Source organism: Rana temporaria, chromosome 12 (assembly GCF_905171775.1).
Source record: "Rana temporaria chromosome 12, aRanTem1.1, whole genome shotgun sequence".
Taxonomy (NCBI): domain Eukaryota; kingdom Metazoa; phylum Chordata; class Amphibia; order Anura; family Ranidae; genus Rana; species Rana temporaria.
This window is the reverse complement of record NC_053500.1, coordinates 48,017,524-48,031,644: the sequence shown is the minus strand read 5'-3', so window position 1 is coordinate 48,031,644 and position 14,121 is coordinate 48,017,524. Positions and strand designations below refer to the sequence as shown.

Here is a 14,121-nt window from a genome sequence, read left to right as displayed (position 1 = left end):
GGAGGAGATGTAGTACTAGCGGTGATGGTGATGATGATGGGAGTAGTAGTATGTGATGATGAGGAGGAGATGTAGCACTAGCGGTGGTGATGATGATGGGAGTAGTAGTAGTGTGTGATGATGAGATGTAGCACTAGCGGGGATGATGACGATGGGAGTAGTAGTATGTGATGATGATGAGGATGTAGCACTAGCGGTGATGGTGACGATGATGGGAGTAGTAGTATGTGATGATGAGGAGGAGATGTAGTACTAGCTGTGACGATGATGGGAGTAGTAGTATGTGATGATGAGGAGGAGATGTAGTACTAGCGGTGATGGTGATGGGAGTAGTAGTATGTGATGATGATGATGATGAGGAGATGTAGCACTAGCGGTGATGGTGATGATGACACATTGCACATGTCGGTGTACACACTCACAGCCGCTTCCTGTTCCTACTTCCGTTGCCATGTAGCTGTGTGCTGCCTGCCTGTCAGTGTATAGGGGGAAGCACAGGCTGAGCACACCGGCGCTACGATCAGGTGTATGTAGATCGGGAGCAGCACCGGGGAGGTCCGATCCTCCATCACAGGTCCCCGAGGGATGGACACCGTCCAGATGAGACACAATCCGAGGAGGTAAGATCTGTACGATCTCCAGCGATCACACATACACTCCGATCTCCCCCATCACACAACAACAGCAAGAGAAGTTTGTGTGTGTGGGGGAGGGGTGTCTTGTAGGGCTCCCTCCCTCCTCCATAGTACTGGATGGACAGCTCTATATACACTCTGGGGGGAGAGGAGCACACAGGTGGGACTGTCATAGGAAAAGCTTTATAAGGTGATTTCCACCTTTTTACAAAAAATAAAATAATAATAAATGCACCCATATTGCAAACATTTGCAGTTTTTTTTGTATAGCAGCCTCAATGAGGGAGTTGTGGGTGCAATACTCTGCATCTTGCAGACTATTCTCCCAGTTGCAGATCTGAACTAAAGTCATGGGGGTGAAGGAAGTAGCAATGGACTATGAGAGGGGATCAGATTGTCTGCATTGGTCGATCGGACACAGGGTCGATCACACGCAAGCAGGTGCCGCTATCAGCCTGTGCTGAACCTCCTGCAGACACCCTGGAGAATAAAATGATGGTAGCTACCAATTTTTATGTCACGTGATATTAGAACAAGGGTGTATCAAATACACTGACGATACTTTTGGGGTAACCAGACACAGTATATTCTCCATTTTGGGTAAAACATAAAGGGTGAGGTTGCCCCGAGTATATAGATATCTAACATGTCAAGGCTTAACCACTTTGCCAACCGCGCTATAGTGGAAAGACGGCTACAGTCCTCCCACAACCCTGCGCCTCACTCTATGAACTCTAGGCCAGATTCAGATAGAGATACGACGGCGGATCTCCTGATACGCCGTCGTATCTCTGAGTTCCGTCCGTCGTATCAATGCGACTGATTCATAGAATAAGGTTACGCATAGATCTCCCTAAGATCCGACAGGTGTAAGTGACTTACACCGTCGGATCTTAGGCTGCAATTCCAGGCCGGCCGCTAGGTGGCGTTTCGCTTTATTTACGCGACGAATATGCAAATGAGGATTTCCGCCGATTCAGAAACGAACGACCGCCCGGCGCATTTTTTTTACGTCGCTTGCGTTCGGCTTTTTCCGGCGTATAGTTACCCCTGCTATGTGAGGGGTATCCTATGTTAAGTATGGCCGTCGTTCCCGCGCCAAGTTTTGAATTTTTTACGTAGTTTGCGTAAGTCGATTCATAAAAGAGCTGGACGTAAGTTACGCTCACGTCAAAACCAATGACGTCCTTGCGACGTCATTTGGAGCAATGCACGCTGGGAAAGTTTACGGACGGCGCATGCACAGTTCGTTCGGCGCGGGGACGCGCCTGATTTAAATTCTACTTGCCCCCTAGCCGCGGAATTTGAATTCCGCCGGGGGATTTACGATACGCCGCCGCAACTTTAGAGGCAAGTGCTTTCTGAATTAAGCACTTGCCTCTAAAACTTGCGCCGGCGTAACGTAAATAAGATGGGTTACGCGGATCTAAAGATCCGCTGACCTATCTGAATCTGGCCCCCTGTGTCCAATAACTATTGCTGTGTGAGGAAAGGGAAGCCGATACATTTACACTAATAATCAGGGCATTGATCACAAGTGCAGCCTTGTGAGTGCCCATCAGTGCAGCCTTGTGAGTGCCTATCAGTGCCTCCTCATGGGTGCCCTTCAGTGCAGCCTCATCAGTGAAGCATATGAGTGCCTCCTCATGGGTGCCCATCAGTGCAGCCTCATCAGTGCAGCCTCATGAGTGCCCATTAGTGCCTCCTTATGGGTGCCCATCAGTGCTGCCTCATCAGTGAATTTTTTTTTTAAATTTTGTGTTTTTTCCATTTGTCAGAAAATAAAAACCCCAGTGTTGATTGAATACCACCAAAAGAAAGCTCTATTTGTCTAAAAAATTAATAAATGATAAAGATTTCATATTGGAACAGTGTTGCATGACCTCGCAATTGTCAATCACAGTGTGACAGCGCTGAATAGTGAAAATTGGCCTGGGCAGGAAAGGGGTGAAAGTGCCCGGTAAGCAAGTGGTTAAAATTCTCTAAGAAATGGCAACTAACTTAAGTACCTTCCATTTTCCATAGGCAACACTTTAAACGCACCTCATATTTTTAGATGCCTCTTTGTATTTTCCACCACCAGTATAAGAGGGATTCTTCCTCCCGCTGACAACCCATGTTAGGGGGATTCTTCCTCCCGCTGACAACCCGTGTTAGGGGGATTCTTCCTCCCGCTGACAACCCGTGTTAGGGGGATTCTTCCTCCCGCTGACAACCCGTGTTAGGGGGATTCTTCCTCCCGCTGACAACCCGTGTTAGGGGGATTCTTCCTCCCGCTGACAACTCGTGTTAGGGGGATTCTTCCTCCCGCTGACAACTCGTGTTAGGGGGATTCTTCCTCCCGCTGACAACTCGTGTTAGGGGGATTCTTGCTCCTGCTGACCATCAACAAAAGTGAGGTTTTCCTCCCACTAACCACCAATGTTAGAAAGATGTTTCCTCCCACCGACAACCAGTGTAAGTGGAGTTCTTCCCTCTGACAACCAATATAAGTGGTAGTTCTTCCTCCCATTGACAATCCGTGTCAGTGGGAGACTTTCTCCCACTGGTAACCAATGTTGGTGGGAGTCTTTCTCCGACTGGCAACCAATGTCGGTGGGAGTCTTTCTCCGACTGGCAACCAATGTCGGTGGGAGTCTTTCTCCGACTGGCAACCAATGTCGGTGGGAGTCTTTCTCCGACTGGCAACCAATGTCGGTGGGAGTCTTTCTCCGACTGGCAACCAATGTCGGTGGTGTTCTTCCTCCCACTGGCAACCAATGTCGGTGGTGTTCTTCCTCCCACTGGCAACCAATGTCGGTGGTGTTCTTCCTTCCACTGGCAACCAATGTCGATGGTGTTCTTCCTCCCACTGGCAACCAATGTCGGTGGTGTTCTTCCTCCCACTGGCAACCAATGTCGGTGGTGTTCTTCCTCCCACTGGCAACCAATGTTGGTGGGAGTCTTTCTCCAACTGGCAATCAATGTTGGTGGTGTTCTTCCTCCCACTGGCAACCAATGTTGGTGGGAGTCTTTCTCCAACTGGCAATCAATGTTGGTGGTGTTCTTCCTCCCACTGGCAACCAATGTCGGTGGTGTTCTTCCTTCCACTGGCAACCAATGTCGGTGGTGTTCTTCCTTCCACTGGCAACCAATGTTGGTGGGAGTCTTTCTCCAACTGGCAACCAATGTCGGTGGTGTTCTTCCTCCCACTGGCAACCAATGTCGGTGGTGTTCTTCCTCCCACTGGCAACCAATGTTGGTGGTGTTCTTCCCTCCCACTGGCAACCAGAGTAAGGGAGATTCTTTCTACCGCTTGCCACAAATTGATTAGGGGCACTTCTCCTACTGACCACCAATGTTCGGGGGGATTCATCCTCATATTGACCACCAATGTAAGCAGGATACTTCCTTCCGCTAATCATGTAAGAAGACCCTTCCTCCTGCTCTCCACCGATTTAAGAAGGATCCTTCATCCTTTTGCCACCAATGTAACAGAGATTATTCCTTCTTCTAATCGCCAATGGAAGTGGCATACTGTCTCCTGCTATAATCACCAATGGAAGTGGCATACTGTCTCCTGCTATAATCACCAATGTATAATAATAATAATAATGTGAGTGGCATACTGTCTCCTGCTATAATCACCAATGTATAATAATAATAATAATGTGAGTGGCATACTGTCTCCTGCTATAATCGCCAATGTAAGTGGCATACTGTCTCCTGCTATAATCGCCAATGGAAGGAGAATTCTCACTAATCACGTTGATATTTTTAGCTTCCTCTCTGCATTTTCTTTTACTAACCACTTAGGTAAAATGCTATTTTCTTTACTTTGGTGGTTACAGGCCTGCTTCCTGTCAGTCCAGAGTCACATGCATGTTCCTGCACATTTCTGCATGAAAACACATGACCCCATGCTCTGTAATTGCACATCAAAAACAAACAATATTGTTTTGCATTTGTGTACAAAGTTTGCGCATATTGATATGTATGCATTGTTATGTATGTTGCCTTGTATTGCCTAATGCATTGCAACGTACATTAATGCTTTACAACACACTTGATTTCAGGGGAAACCAATGCCTAACAAACACATTTTAAGCATTGGCAATCAGCACTCGGGTACAGTGGCAGTCAGCACTCCAATATAGTGGCAGTCAGTACAGTGACAGCCAGCACTTGGGTAAGGTGGCAATAAGTGTAGTAGCAGTCAGTATTTGGGTGCAGTGACAGTCAGTAAAAGTGGCAGTCAGCACTCATGTACAGTGATAGTCAGTGCAGTGGAAGTCAGCATTTGGTACAATGGCAGTCAGCACTCGGGTAAACTAAAAGTCAGTGCAGCGACAGTCAGCACTTGGGTACAGTGGCAGGCAGTACAGTGGTTATCACTACAGTGTCACTTGGGTACAGTGACAGTCAGTACAGTGGCAGTCAGCACTTGGGTACAGTGACAGTCAGTACAGTGTCAGTCAGCACGTGGGTACAGTGACAGTCGGTACAGTGGCAGTCAGCACTTGGGTACAGTGACAGTAAAATGGCAGTCAGCACTTGGGTACAGTGACAGTAAAATGGCAGTCAGCACTTGGGTACAGTGGCAGGCAGTACAGTGGTAATCACTATAGTGTCACTTGGGTACAGTGGCAGTCAGTACAGTGGCAGCAAGCACTTGGGTACAGTGTCAGTCAGTACAGTGGCAGTCAGTACTTGGGTACAGTGACAGTCAGTACAGTGGCCGTCAGCACTTGGGCACAGTGGCAGTCAGTACAGTGGCAGTCAGCACTTGGGTACAGTGACAGTACAGTGGCAGTCAGCACTTGGGTACAGTGGCAGTCAGCACTTGGGTACAGTGACAGTACAGTGGCAGTCAGCACTTGGGTACAGTGACAGTACAGTGGCAGTCAGCACTTGGGTACAGTGACAGTACAGTGGCAGTCAGTACAGTGGCAGTCAGCACTTGGGTACAGTGGCAGTCAGTACAGTGACAACCAGCACTCGGGTACAGTGGCAGTCAGTACAGTGGCAGTCAGCACTTGGGTACAGTGGCAGTCAGTACAGTGGCAGTCAGCACTTGGGTACAGTGGCAGTCAGTACAGTGACAACCAGCACTCTGGTACAGTGGCAGTCAGTACAGTGGCAGTCAGCACTTGGGTACAGTGGCAGTCAGTACAGTGGCAGTCAGCACTTGGGTACAGTGGCAGTCAGCACAGTGGCAGTCAGCACAGTGGCAGTCAGCACTTGGGTACAGTGACAGTCAGTACGCTGTGATTATAGCTCAGAGAAGGGTGGCGTTGCTAGTTCTCGTTTTCACTTCCTGGGCTTTTCTTTTTAAAGAACGATTGAATCGCAGTGGAAACTGTAAGCCGCCATGGACTGCGGAGCAGCAGAGACTGCAGGGGAGACATCGGTTTTGTTTTCACTCACAACTGAAGTATGAGCTTTGGTAGGACTGACCTTTTACATTTTTATTTTTGTTTTTCATGTGCCATGATATATATTTTCGCCCCGTTGGTATGATTGTATTACTGCATATGACAAAATCATTTACACATTACAAATTATGCAGACAATACTAGTGTTCACTTCAATTATCCAATCACATGCAATGAAACAGGGATACTCTTTTCACCTGATGGACTAATTGAAATTAATCTTCACACACAATATTGTGTGAGCTTCTCATCTTTTAGTAAATCTGCCTCCTTTTTTCAATAAATAGGTACGTTTTAAGCAGGCTCTAATGATATTAAACACCCACATTGCACCTGATACCAGAGACCAAGTCATCTGACATTACAAAGACACCGCCATCTTGTCTCTCAGGTCTGTGTAAAACACACCCTCCACCCGCTTCCACTCACCTCTCTTTCTTTCTTCCATTGCAGTTGCCACCAAAAATCCCCATTGTTGAACCTTAACATGTGATACCAGAGCTTCTTTTTAAACTAGCCTGGAAGGTCCTTGGATTCCTTTCCACACCAAAAGAACGATGGCACCTGTTGTGCTTCCATGTCCTCCATCCAAATATATTAGACTTATAACGCCTACTGTATGCACTTCAACCTTGTGTGCAGGGAATGTTCATGAACTTACCTCACGTTTGGTTTCACTTTTCCTAAGTTAAAGGGGTTGTAAAGGTTTGTTTTTTATTTTCTAAATAGGTTCCTTTAAGCTAGTGCATTGTTGGTTCACTTACCTTTTCCTTCCATTTCCCTTCTAAATGTTTTTTTACTTTGTCTGCATTTCTCACTTCCTGTTTCTCCTCAGTAAACTTGCCCCCATCATCCGAGCCGCTCTGGCTGGGGGTTAGTCAGCGTGTTCACCCCCTCCCTTGGGACTACATTCCTGCGGGGAGAGGCTGTGAACACACTACATCCCCGCAGGGATGTAGTCCCAAGGGAGGGGGCGAACACGTTGACTAACCCCCAGCCAGAATGGCTCAGGTGATGGGTGCAAGCTTACCGAGGAGGAACAGGAAGTGAGAAATTCAGACAAAGAAAACATTTTTTTTTAGAAGGGAAATCAAAGGAAAAAGTAAGTGAACCAACAATGCACTAGCTTAACCACTTAAGGACCGCCTCCTGCACATATACGTCGGCAGAGTGGCACGGCTGGGCACAAGCATGTACAGGTACGTCCTCTTTAAGTGCCCAGCCGAAACACAATTAATGACGTCACACCTACAGCCACACCCCCCTACAGTTAGAAACACAAATGAGGTCACACTTAACCCCTTCAGCGCCCCCTTGTGGTTAACTCCCAAACTGCAATTGTCATTTTCACAGTAAACAATGTATTTTTAATGCATTTTTTGCTGTGAAAATTACAATGGTCCCAAAAATGTGTCAAAATTGTCCAAAGTGTCCGCCATAATGACGCAGTCACGAAAAAAATCGCTGATCACCGCCATTAGTAGTAAAAAATAAAAAATTCATAAAAATGCAATTAAACTATCCCCTATTTTGTAAACGCTATACATTTTGCACAAACCAATCGATAAACGCTTATTGCGTTTTTTTTTTTTTTTAGATCAAAAATAGGTAGAAGAACACGTATCGGCCTAAACTGAGGGAAAAAAAATGTTTTTATATATTTTTGGGGGATATTTATTGTAAAAAATATTGAATTTTTTTCAAAATTGACGCTCTATTTTTGTTTATAGCGCAAAAAAATAAAAACCGCAGAGGGAGTGGGAAAAAAAGGACGCCACTTTTGTTTGGGAGCCACGTCGCACGACCGCGCAATTGTCAATTAAAGCGACGCAGTGCCGAATCGCAAAAACTGGCCAGGTCCTTTAGCTGCCGAAAGGTCCGGGTCTTAAGTGGTAAAAGGAACCTATTTAGAAAATAAAAAACGAACCTTTACAACCCCTTTAACTGTATTCCTTTTATTAGGATAGAAAGATCGTAAACGCAGTCAACTTGGTCAGTGCTGTTAGTTTTTAAGAGCCAGTCTGCCCAAAAAAGATCTCTTACCAGTTGGCAGGAGCCGCCTCGGCCTTACTATATGTCTTGGACACTCTAAGGCCGCGTACACACGATCAGTCAAAACCGATGAAAACGGACTGAAAGACCGTTTCATCAGTCCGAACCGATCGTGTGTGGGCGCCATCGGTCAGTTATCCTTCGGTCAAAAAAAAGAGAACTTGCTTTAAAATTTGACCGATGGACGCCTAAACAATGGGTCAAAAAAAACGATGGTTAGTACGCAAAAGCATCGGTCAAAAGGCCGCGCATGCTCAGAATCAAGTCGACGCATGCTTTTAAAGCGGAGTTCCGGCCACAATTTCACTTTTTAAATATAAATACCCCTGTAATACACAAGCTTAAAGGGGTGGTTCCCCCTAAAACAAATTTCTAAAAATACATTCGTAAGACCCGTTACACTGCGGGTAGGCTGGCTTTTGTTTTGTTTTTTTAGTACATACCTCGATATCGCCGTTTCGTCCCTTGGCGGTGGGCGTTCCTAGTTGATTGACGTTCCTCCGACGGGCGCATACTGCGCGTCACGACTTTCCGACAGAAGCCGAACGTCATTGCGCAGGCGCCGTATAGAGTCGGCTCTATACGGCGCCTGCGCAGCGACGTTCGGCCTCTTTCGGAAAGTCGTGACGTCACGTATGTGCCCGTCGGAGGAACGTCAATCAACTAGGAACGCCCACCGCCAAGGGACGAAATGGCGATATCGAGGTATGTACTAAAAAAACAAAACAAAAGCCAGCCTACTCGCAGTGTAACGGGTCTTACGAATGTTTTGTTAGAAATTTGTTTTAGGGGGAACCACCCCTTTAATGTATTCTAGTAAAGTTAGTCTGTAAACTAAGGTCCGTTTTGTTAGGTTGTTACAGCATTTAGACACTTTATAAAATAGAAATTGACTGGGGCCATCTTAAGTGTGGGCATCATGAAGTCAGACTGTATGACTTCCTGGATTTCAGCCTTGCACATGCTCAGTGCTGCACAAGCAGTGTCAGATCAGGTTTCAGCACCTGTGCTGTCCAAGTCACATGATTCTTTGAGACTGGGGAGTGCACAGACTCCTGGTAAGTTACACCCACTATATTCCCAGGAGTCTGTGCGGTGCATTAAGCACCTAGGTGCAGGAAGTGGGAAGATTAACTATTCTGCCTAGCAACAACACTTTGAAGGCATCTAAAAAAAAAAAATTTTTTCGTAAAGGACTAATGACATTTTTTTAAAACTACTGATGTAATGTTATATTTATGGGTGGAACTCCACTTTAAGCATTGAACTTCTTTTTTTTTTAGCACGTCGTGTGTTTTACGCCACCGCGTTCTGACACGATCGTTTTTTTAACCGATGGTGTGTAGGCACATCAGTCTGCTTCATCGGTTAACCGTTGAAACAATCCTTCGTCCGTTTTCATCGGTTTTGACTGATCGTATGTATGCAGCCTAAGGCAGCGATTCTCTACTCGACTAGGGTTCCTCCGAAGTTTGCTATGGGTTTCTTGAGCTGTCAATTATTGACCCCCCCCCCTTTTGATATTGCCCCCTGCATGATGTCCCCTCCAGGGCCAACTACGTTTGGTGGTGACTTCCTAAAGACTAATGTAGGGTTTTCTTCTTAACACTAATTTAAGGGCACTGTCAACCAAATAAATGGTTTTAGCAAGGGGTTCCCTGAGACCTAAATTTTTTTTTGAAGGGTTTCTCTGAGGTAAAAAGGTTGAGGGAGGCTGCCCTAGGCAGTAAAAACAGGTGGTTCACCCACGTTTTTACCACCCGCCGAAAGCTTAATATGGCAGCTCGAGGGAATCGTACACTTGTTGTAAATTGAACTCAACTTGTCGAGTTTGACAGGCAGCGCCGCCTATTAAACTCGCCCATGAAAGTCAACGGGACCGCAACGCAACTGCAAGCAAAATGCTTGGCTGGCAGGCGTGGAGCGCTTCTTCAGTGCAAAATTCTTGTTTGGCAAAAAAGGAAAAGAATTTAAAAAAAAAGTCTACCTGGAATTGCAATTCTGAGGTGTGGTAGAAACTGTTGCCTGTGTAAACCTAGCCTAACGGGGCCATAATTCCTATCTCTACCCGCAGGGTCATTCTGTTTTCCTTTGCTTGCATATATTTAAGCTTTTACTAAAATTTCGATTAATTTCTGTTAATTAAAAAAAAAAAGGGGGGGGGGGATCTGTCTAGTTTGGGTGCTGGGACAAACTAACACCGGCGCTCAGATGTTATGTCACCCATGGTCAACCAATAGAGAAGACTTCTGAATACTCCAGACTCAGAGGAAGTCTGGAAGAAGACCGGGAGATGATTCAAGTGGCAGATCAATTGGGGGGGTTTGTGCAGTGCATTTAGGGAGCAAAGTGTGCCGTAATGTGCACATATGTTTTGCACCTTTCAGCAAGAATCATGGGGACCCTTATCGGGCCAGTTCAGCATTTACTTCAACCCTGATCCTTGAACTACCGTATATACTTGAGTATAAAGTTTTTCAGCACATTTTTTGGTGCTGAAAATGCCCCCCTCGGCTTATACTCGAGTCACCTTTTTGCGCCTGGTCTCCTGGAATTTGGGGACCCAGTACCGGCCGGCCGTAGGTCCCCCTGGACCCCAAAGTTTGTTGGCCGGGGAGCACCGATTTTTTTTTTTTCCCCCAAAGCCGGGCACCCCTTCCATAGACTCCAATGTTAAACGTAAGTCTAGTCATGGGCACAGCGAGGCATGCACATGGACACAGTGAGGCATGCACCGGGACACAGTGAGGCAAAGTGAGGCATGCAGATGGACACCCTAGGCTTATACTCGAGTCAATACGGTTTCCCATTTTTTTGTGGTAAAATTGGGTGCCTCGGCTTATATTCGGGTCAGCTAATACTCGAGTATATACGGTAACTAAAATAAATCCTAACCCCCTAAAACCTAATCTTCATGATAGATAGATAGATAGATAGATAGATAGATAGATAGATAGATAGATAGATAGATAGATTTATTATGTGGCAGTAGGCAGGTTAAATTCCCTGGTTGCATTCAGGATGCAAGGTATATATCCCCTAGGTTCAGGCTTTATGCCAGTTTGTACCTCTAGGGGGAGTGCTGGGAGGACTTGATGAGCCCAGCTGAATTAGGTGGGCTCGTTAGGTCCTCTACAAAAACTCCCAGCATGCAGAGAGATGTGCTCCAACCTGGAACCAGATCTGTGTGGATAGTCTGTGCGGAGTGTGATGTTTGTGCGGTGAGACCAAGCCCGTGTGGCTATTGCTAAGAGATCTAACCACGCAGATATACTAAGCAATACTACAATGCCTACTAAGCAATACAAGTCAGTCAATCAGTCAGTCAGTCAGTCAGTCAGTCAGTGTCAGCGGTGGAGTAGGGCGCTTCGGACCTTCCGCATACGAGCCTGCTTCCACCCAGACCTGGCAGTCAGAGGCTAGGCAGCTGCTAGGCTAGACGCTCCAGGAAACAAGCTCCCTGGAACCAGGAACCAGGAACCAGCACCTCGCTCTCCACGCGGACTCCACTCTTCCGCAGGTAAGACCCTGCCTCTCAGGGCCTGACATTTTGGGGATCCACTGACGGCCGTCCTTATCAGGGCAGCCGTCACACAGACCCCACACTGCGGCGTTCTAATACTATCTCTCGCCGGCATCTATCGCCCGCACGGCCACCCGCTTTGTGGTAGTCCCAAGTCACCCCCCCTGGGTGTATTTCCGGCGTTTTTTGGTGCTCTTGCACCCCCGCGCCAGCCTGCTCCTTCTCGCGGCCGCCGCACCTTAGGAAAGTCCGCGGCTTCAGCCGCGGCCTACCGGCGCGCCGTTCTTCTCTTCCTACACTAAATTCCTAAGCACAGTTTGCTCTGGTTACTCACCCCCACACCCCCAGAGGCCCCCTGTTCAGCAACTTCACCGGTAAATATCATTTTTACCAAGCTGACAGCCCCCCCCCCAGCCCGGGTCCTGTGCTTTGCCTGGCAGCCATTATTTTGGTACACCCCAGCAGCAGTGACACCCAGCATCCCCCCCCCTTTTTTTCCCTCCATAAACCGTCAGTCTTTTGATCCAGGGTTTTAAGCCGATCGCCTTTAGGGATCAGGAAGGAATTTTTTTCCCTGCCGCAGCACATTGGCCAGCTTGCCCAGGGTTTTTTTTGCCTTCCTCTGGACCAAAAATAAAACCCAATTTCCCTTGAGCTAGGATTCTCGAATCCTCTCTCACCCTACGCCCGCACTCCAGCCCTCGGTGACTGGCAACAATGGTTAAGTTGCGATACTCTGCAGAAACCATTTGGGGTCTGAGACAATTCGCAACTACATTACCTGCCGCCACCACAATAGCCTTAAAATCAGATCAACTTTTGAGGTTCGATCATCGATCGATCATCAAAAGTTTCAATCATTCACCACAGCTCAAGCACATATCATGTGCTTTGCTTAACACTAGATCAGCAGTTAAACACCGATCAGAAATCCATGATTTCTTACTACAATACGATCTAGACTGCCTCTTTATTACGGAAAGTTGGCTGTCGGACGATTGCAACACCATTCTCGGAGAACTGGTGCCAGCAAACTATCGCATCCTAACGGAAAATAGAATAGGGCAAAGGGGAGGAGGCCTGGCGGTGATTCATAAGTCGCATATTGCAATCACTAAACCGGTCCTTCAAAATCCTCTACCTTTTATGGAAACCCTTACGCTTCAACTTCAAGCTCATTCTCAGGAGACCGTTCATATTCTCCTCTGCTATAGGCCCCCTGGGCCCAAATCGCAGTTGATATCAGCATTAACGGAGTTCATTTCCACCTACTCCCTTAGCAGCAATCATCTTTTGCTGCTCGGGGATTTCAATTTGTGGGCTAACTCCTCACAGGATCCCATCGCGGACGCCTGCATCAACCACCTGGAAGGATTAGGACTTCAACAACTCATACGCGGACCAACGCATGCTTCAGGTCACACACTCGACCTAATTTTCAGACAAAATCTGAAAATAAACATTTTAGGAAATGAACCTTTGCCATGGACAGACCACCATGCAATTAGCTTCATAATCCCCAGAACTCCATTAGTCAGGAAAGTACCCAAGCCGGTGACAATACACTGGGCTAGATCTCAGAGGAAGCTCCACTCGGAACTCTTCAGATCTACCCTGGGAAACCGAATTGGGGCTATTCCTCCTCAGCTAGCAGCATCAGATACTTTGGATGCCATTAATGCAGCTCTGCTACAGTCAGCCGACTTAGCAGCACCAAAGCGCAAACTCCGCAGCCGGGCAAAAAAGTCCAGCTGGTTCAATAACCAGCTGTCGCTATTGAAGCAAGAGCGCAGAAGGGCGGAAGCCGCCTGGAAAAGAAGTCCGTCAGAAGACCACCTCAACTTCTACAAAGCAGTAACAACGCGCTATCACAAGGAAATTTTCAAAGCCAAAAAACTTCACTTCTCCAGGGTGATTAACAGCGCAATGAATCGCCCACGCGAACTCTTCAGGATGGTCACCCAGACCATGAATCCGGGATGTCTAGAAGTCCCCACTTCAGACACCCAAGAGTTCTGCAATGAACTATCGGATTTCTTCATCAACAAAATTGAAAAAATTCGGGTAAGTATTCAGCAAAACAATACTCCACTCAGCCCCGTCTTCAATCAAAACAACGACGGAACGCCTCTACAATCAACTAAGTTCACTTTGGAACCCATCTCCATCGATGCAACAAAAAAATTCATTGGTGTGCTGCGCAACAGCACAGCACCGAATGACATCATTCCCACCAAGCTACTGAAGGAATGTGCCGACATCCTGGCGCCTCCGATCACGCAGCTTATAAATCAGTCATTTAAGGAAGGCATAGTGCCTTCCCTGCTGAAAGAGGGCACAATCCTGCCGATCTTGAAAAAACCCAATTTGGATCCTATGGACCCAACTCACCGCCGTCCCATAACAGGTCTAAATGCTCTGTCCAAGATAATGGAGAAAGTGGTGGTAAATCAGCTGCAACAGCATCTGGACACCCACAACCTACTCGATCCATTTC

General features: G+C 47.0%; 1 protein-coding gene across 1 annotated transcript in view; it reads left to right on the top strand.

Annotated features, from left to right (window-relative positions):
• The first annotated feature begins 425 nt into the window (after window positions 1-425).
• LOC120919202 (serine/threonine-protein kinase 4-like) overlaps window positions 426-14,121 on the top strand; it is a 168,245-nt gene continuing 154,549 nt past the window's right edge. The window contains exon 1 of the mRNA XM_040331245.1: window positions 426-620. Coding sequence (XP_040187179.1) covers window positions 586-620 — 35 coding nt within the window. The 5' untranslated portion in view covers window positions 426-585. The remainder of the gene's footprint in view (window positions 621-14,121) is intronic.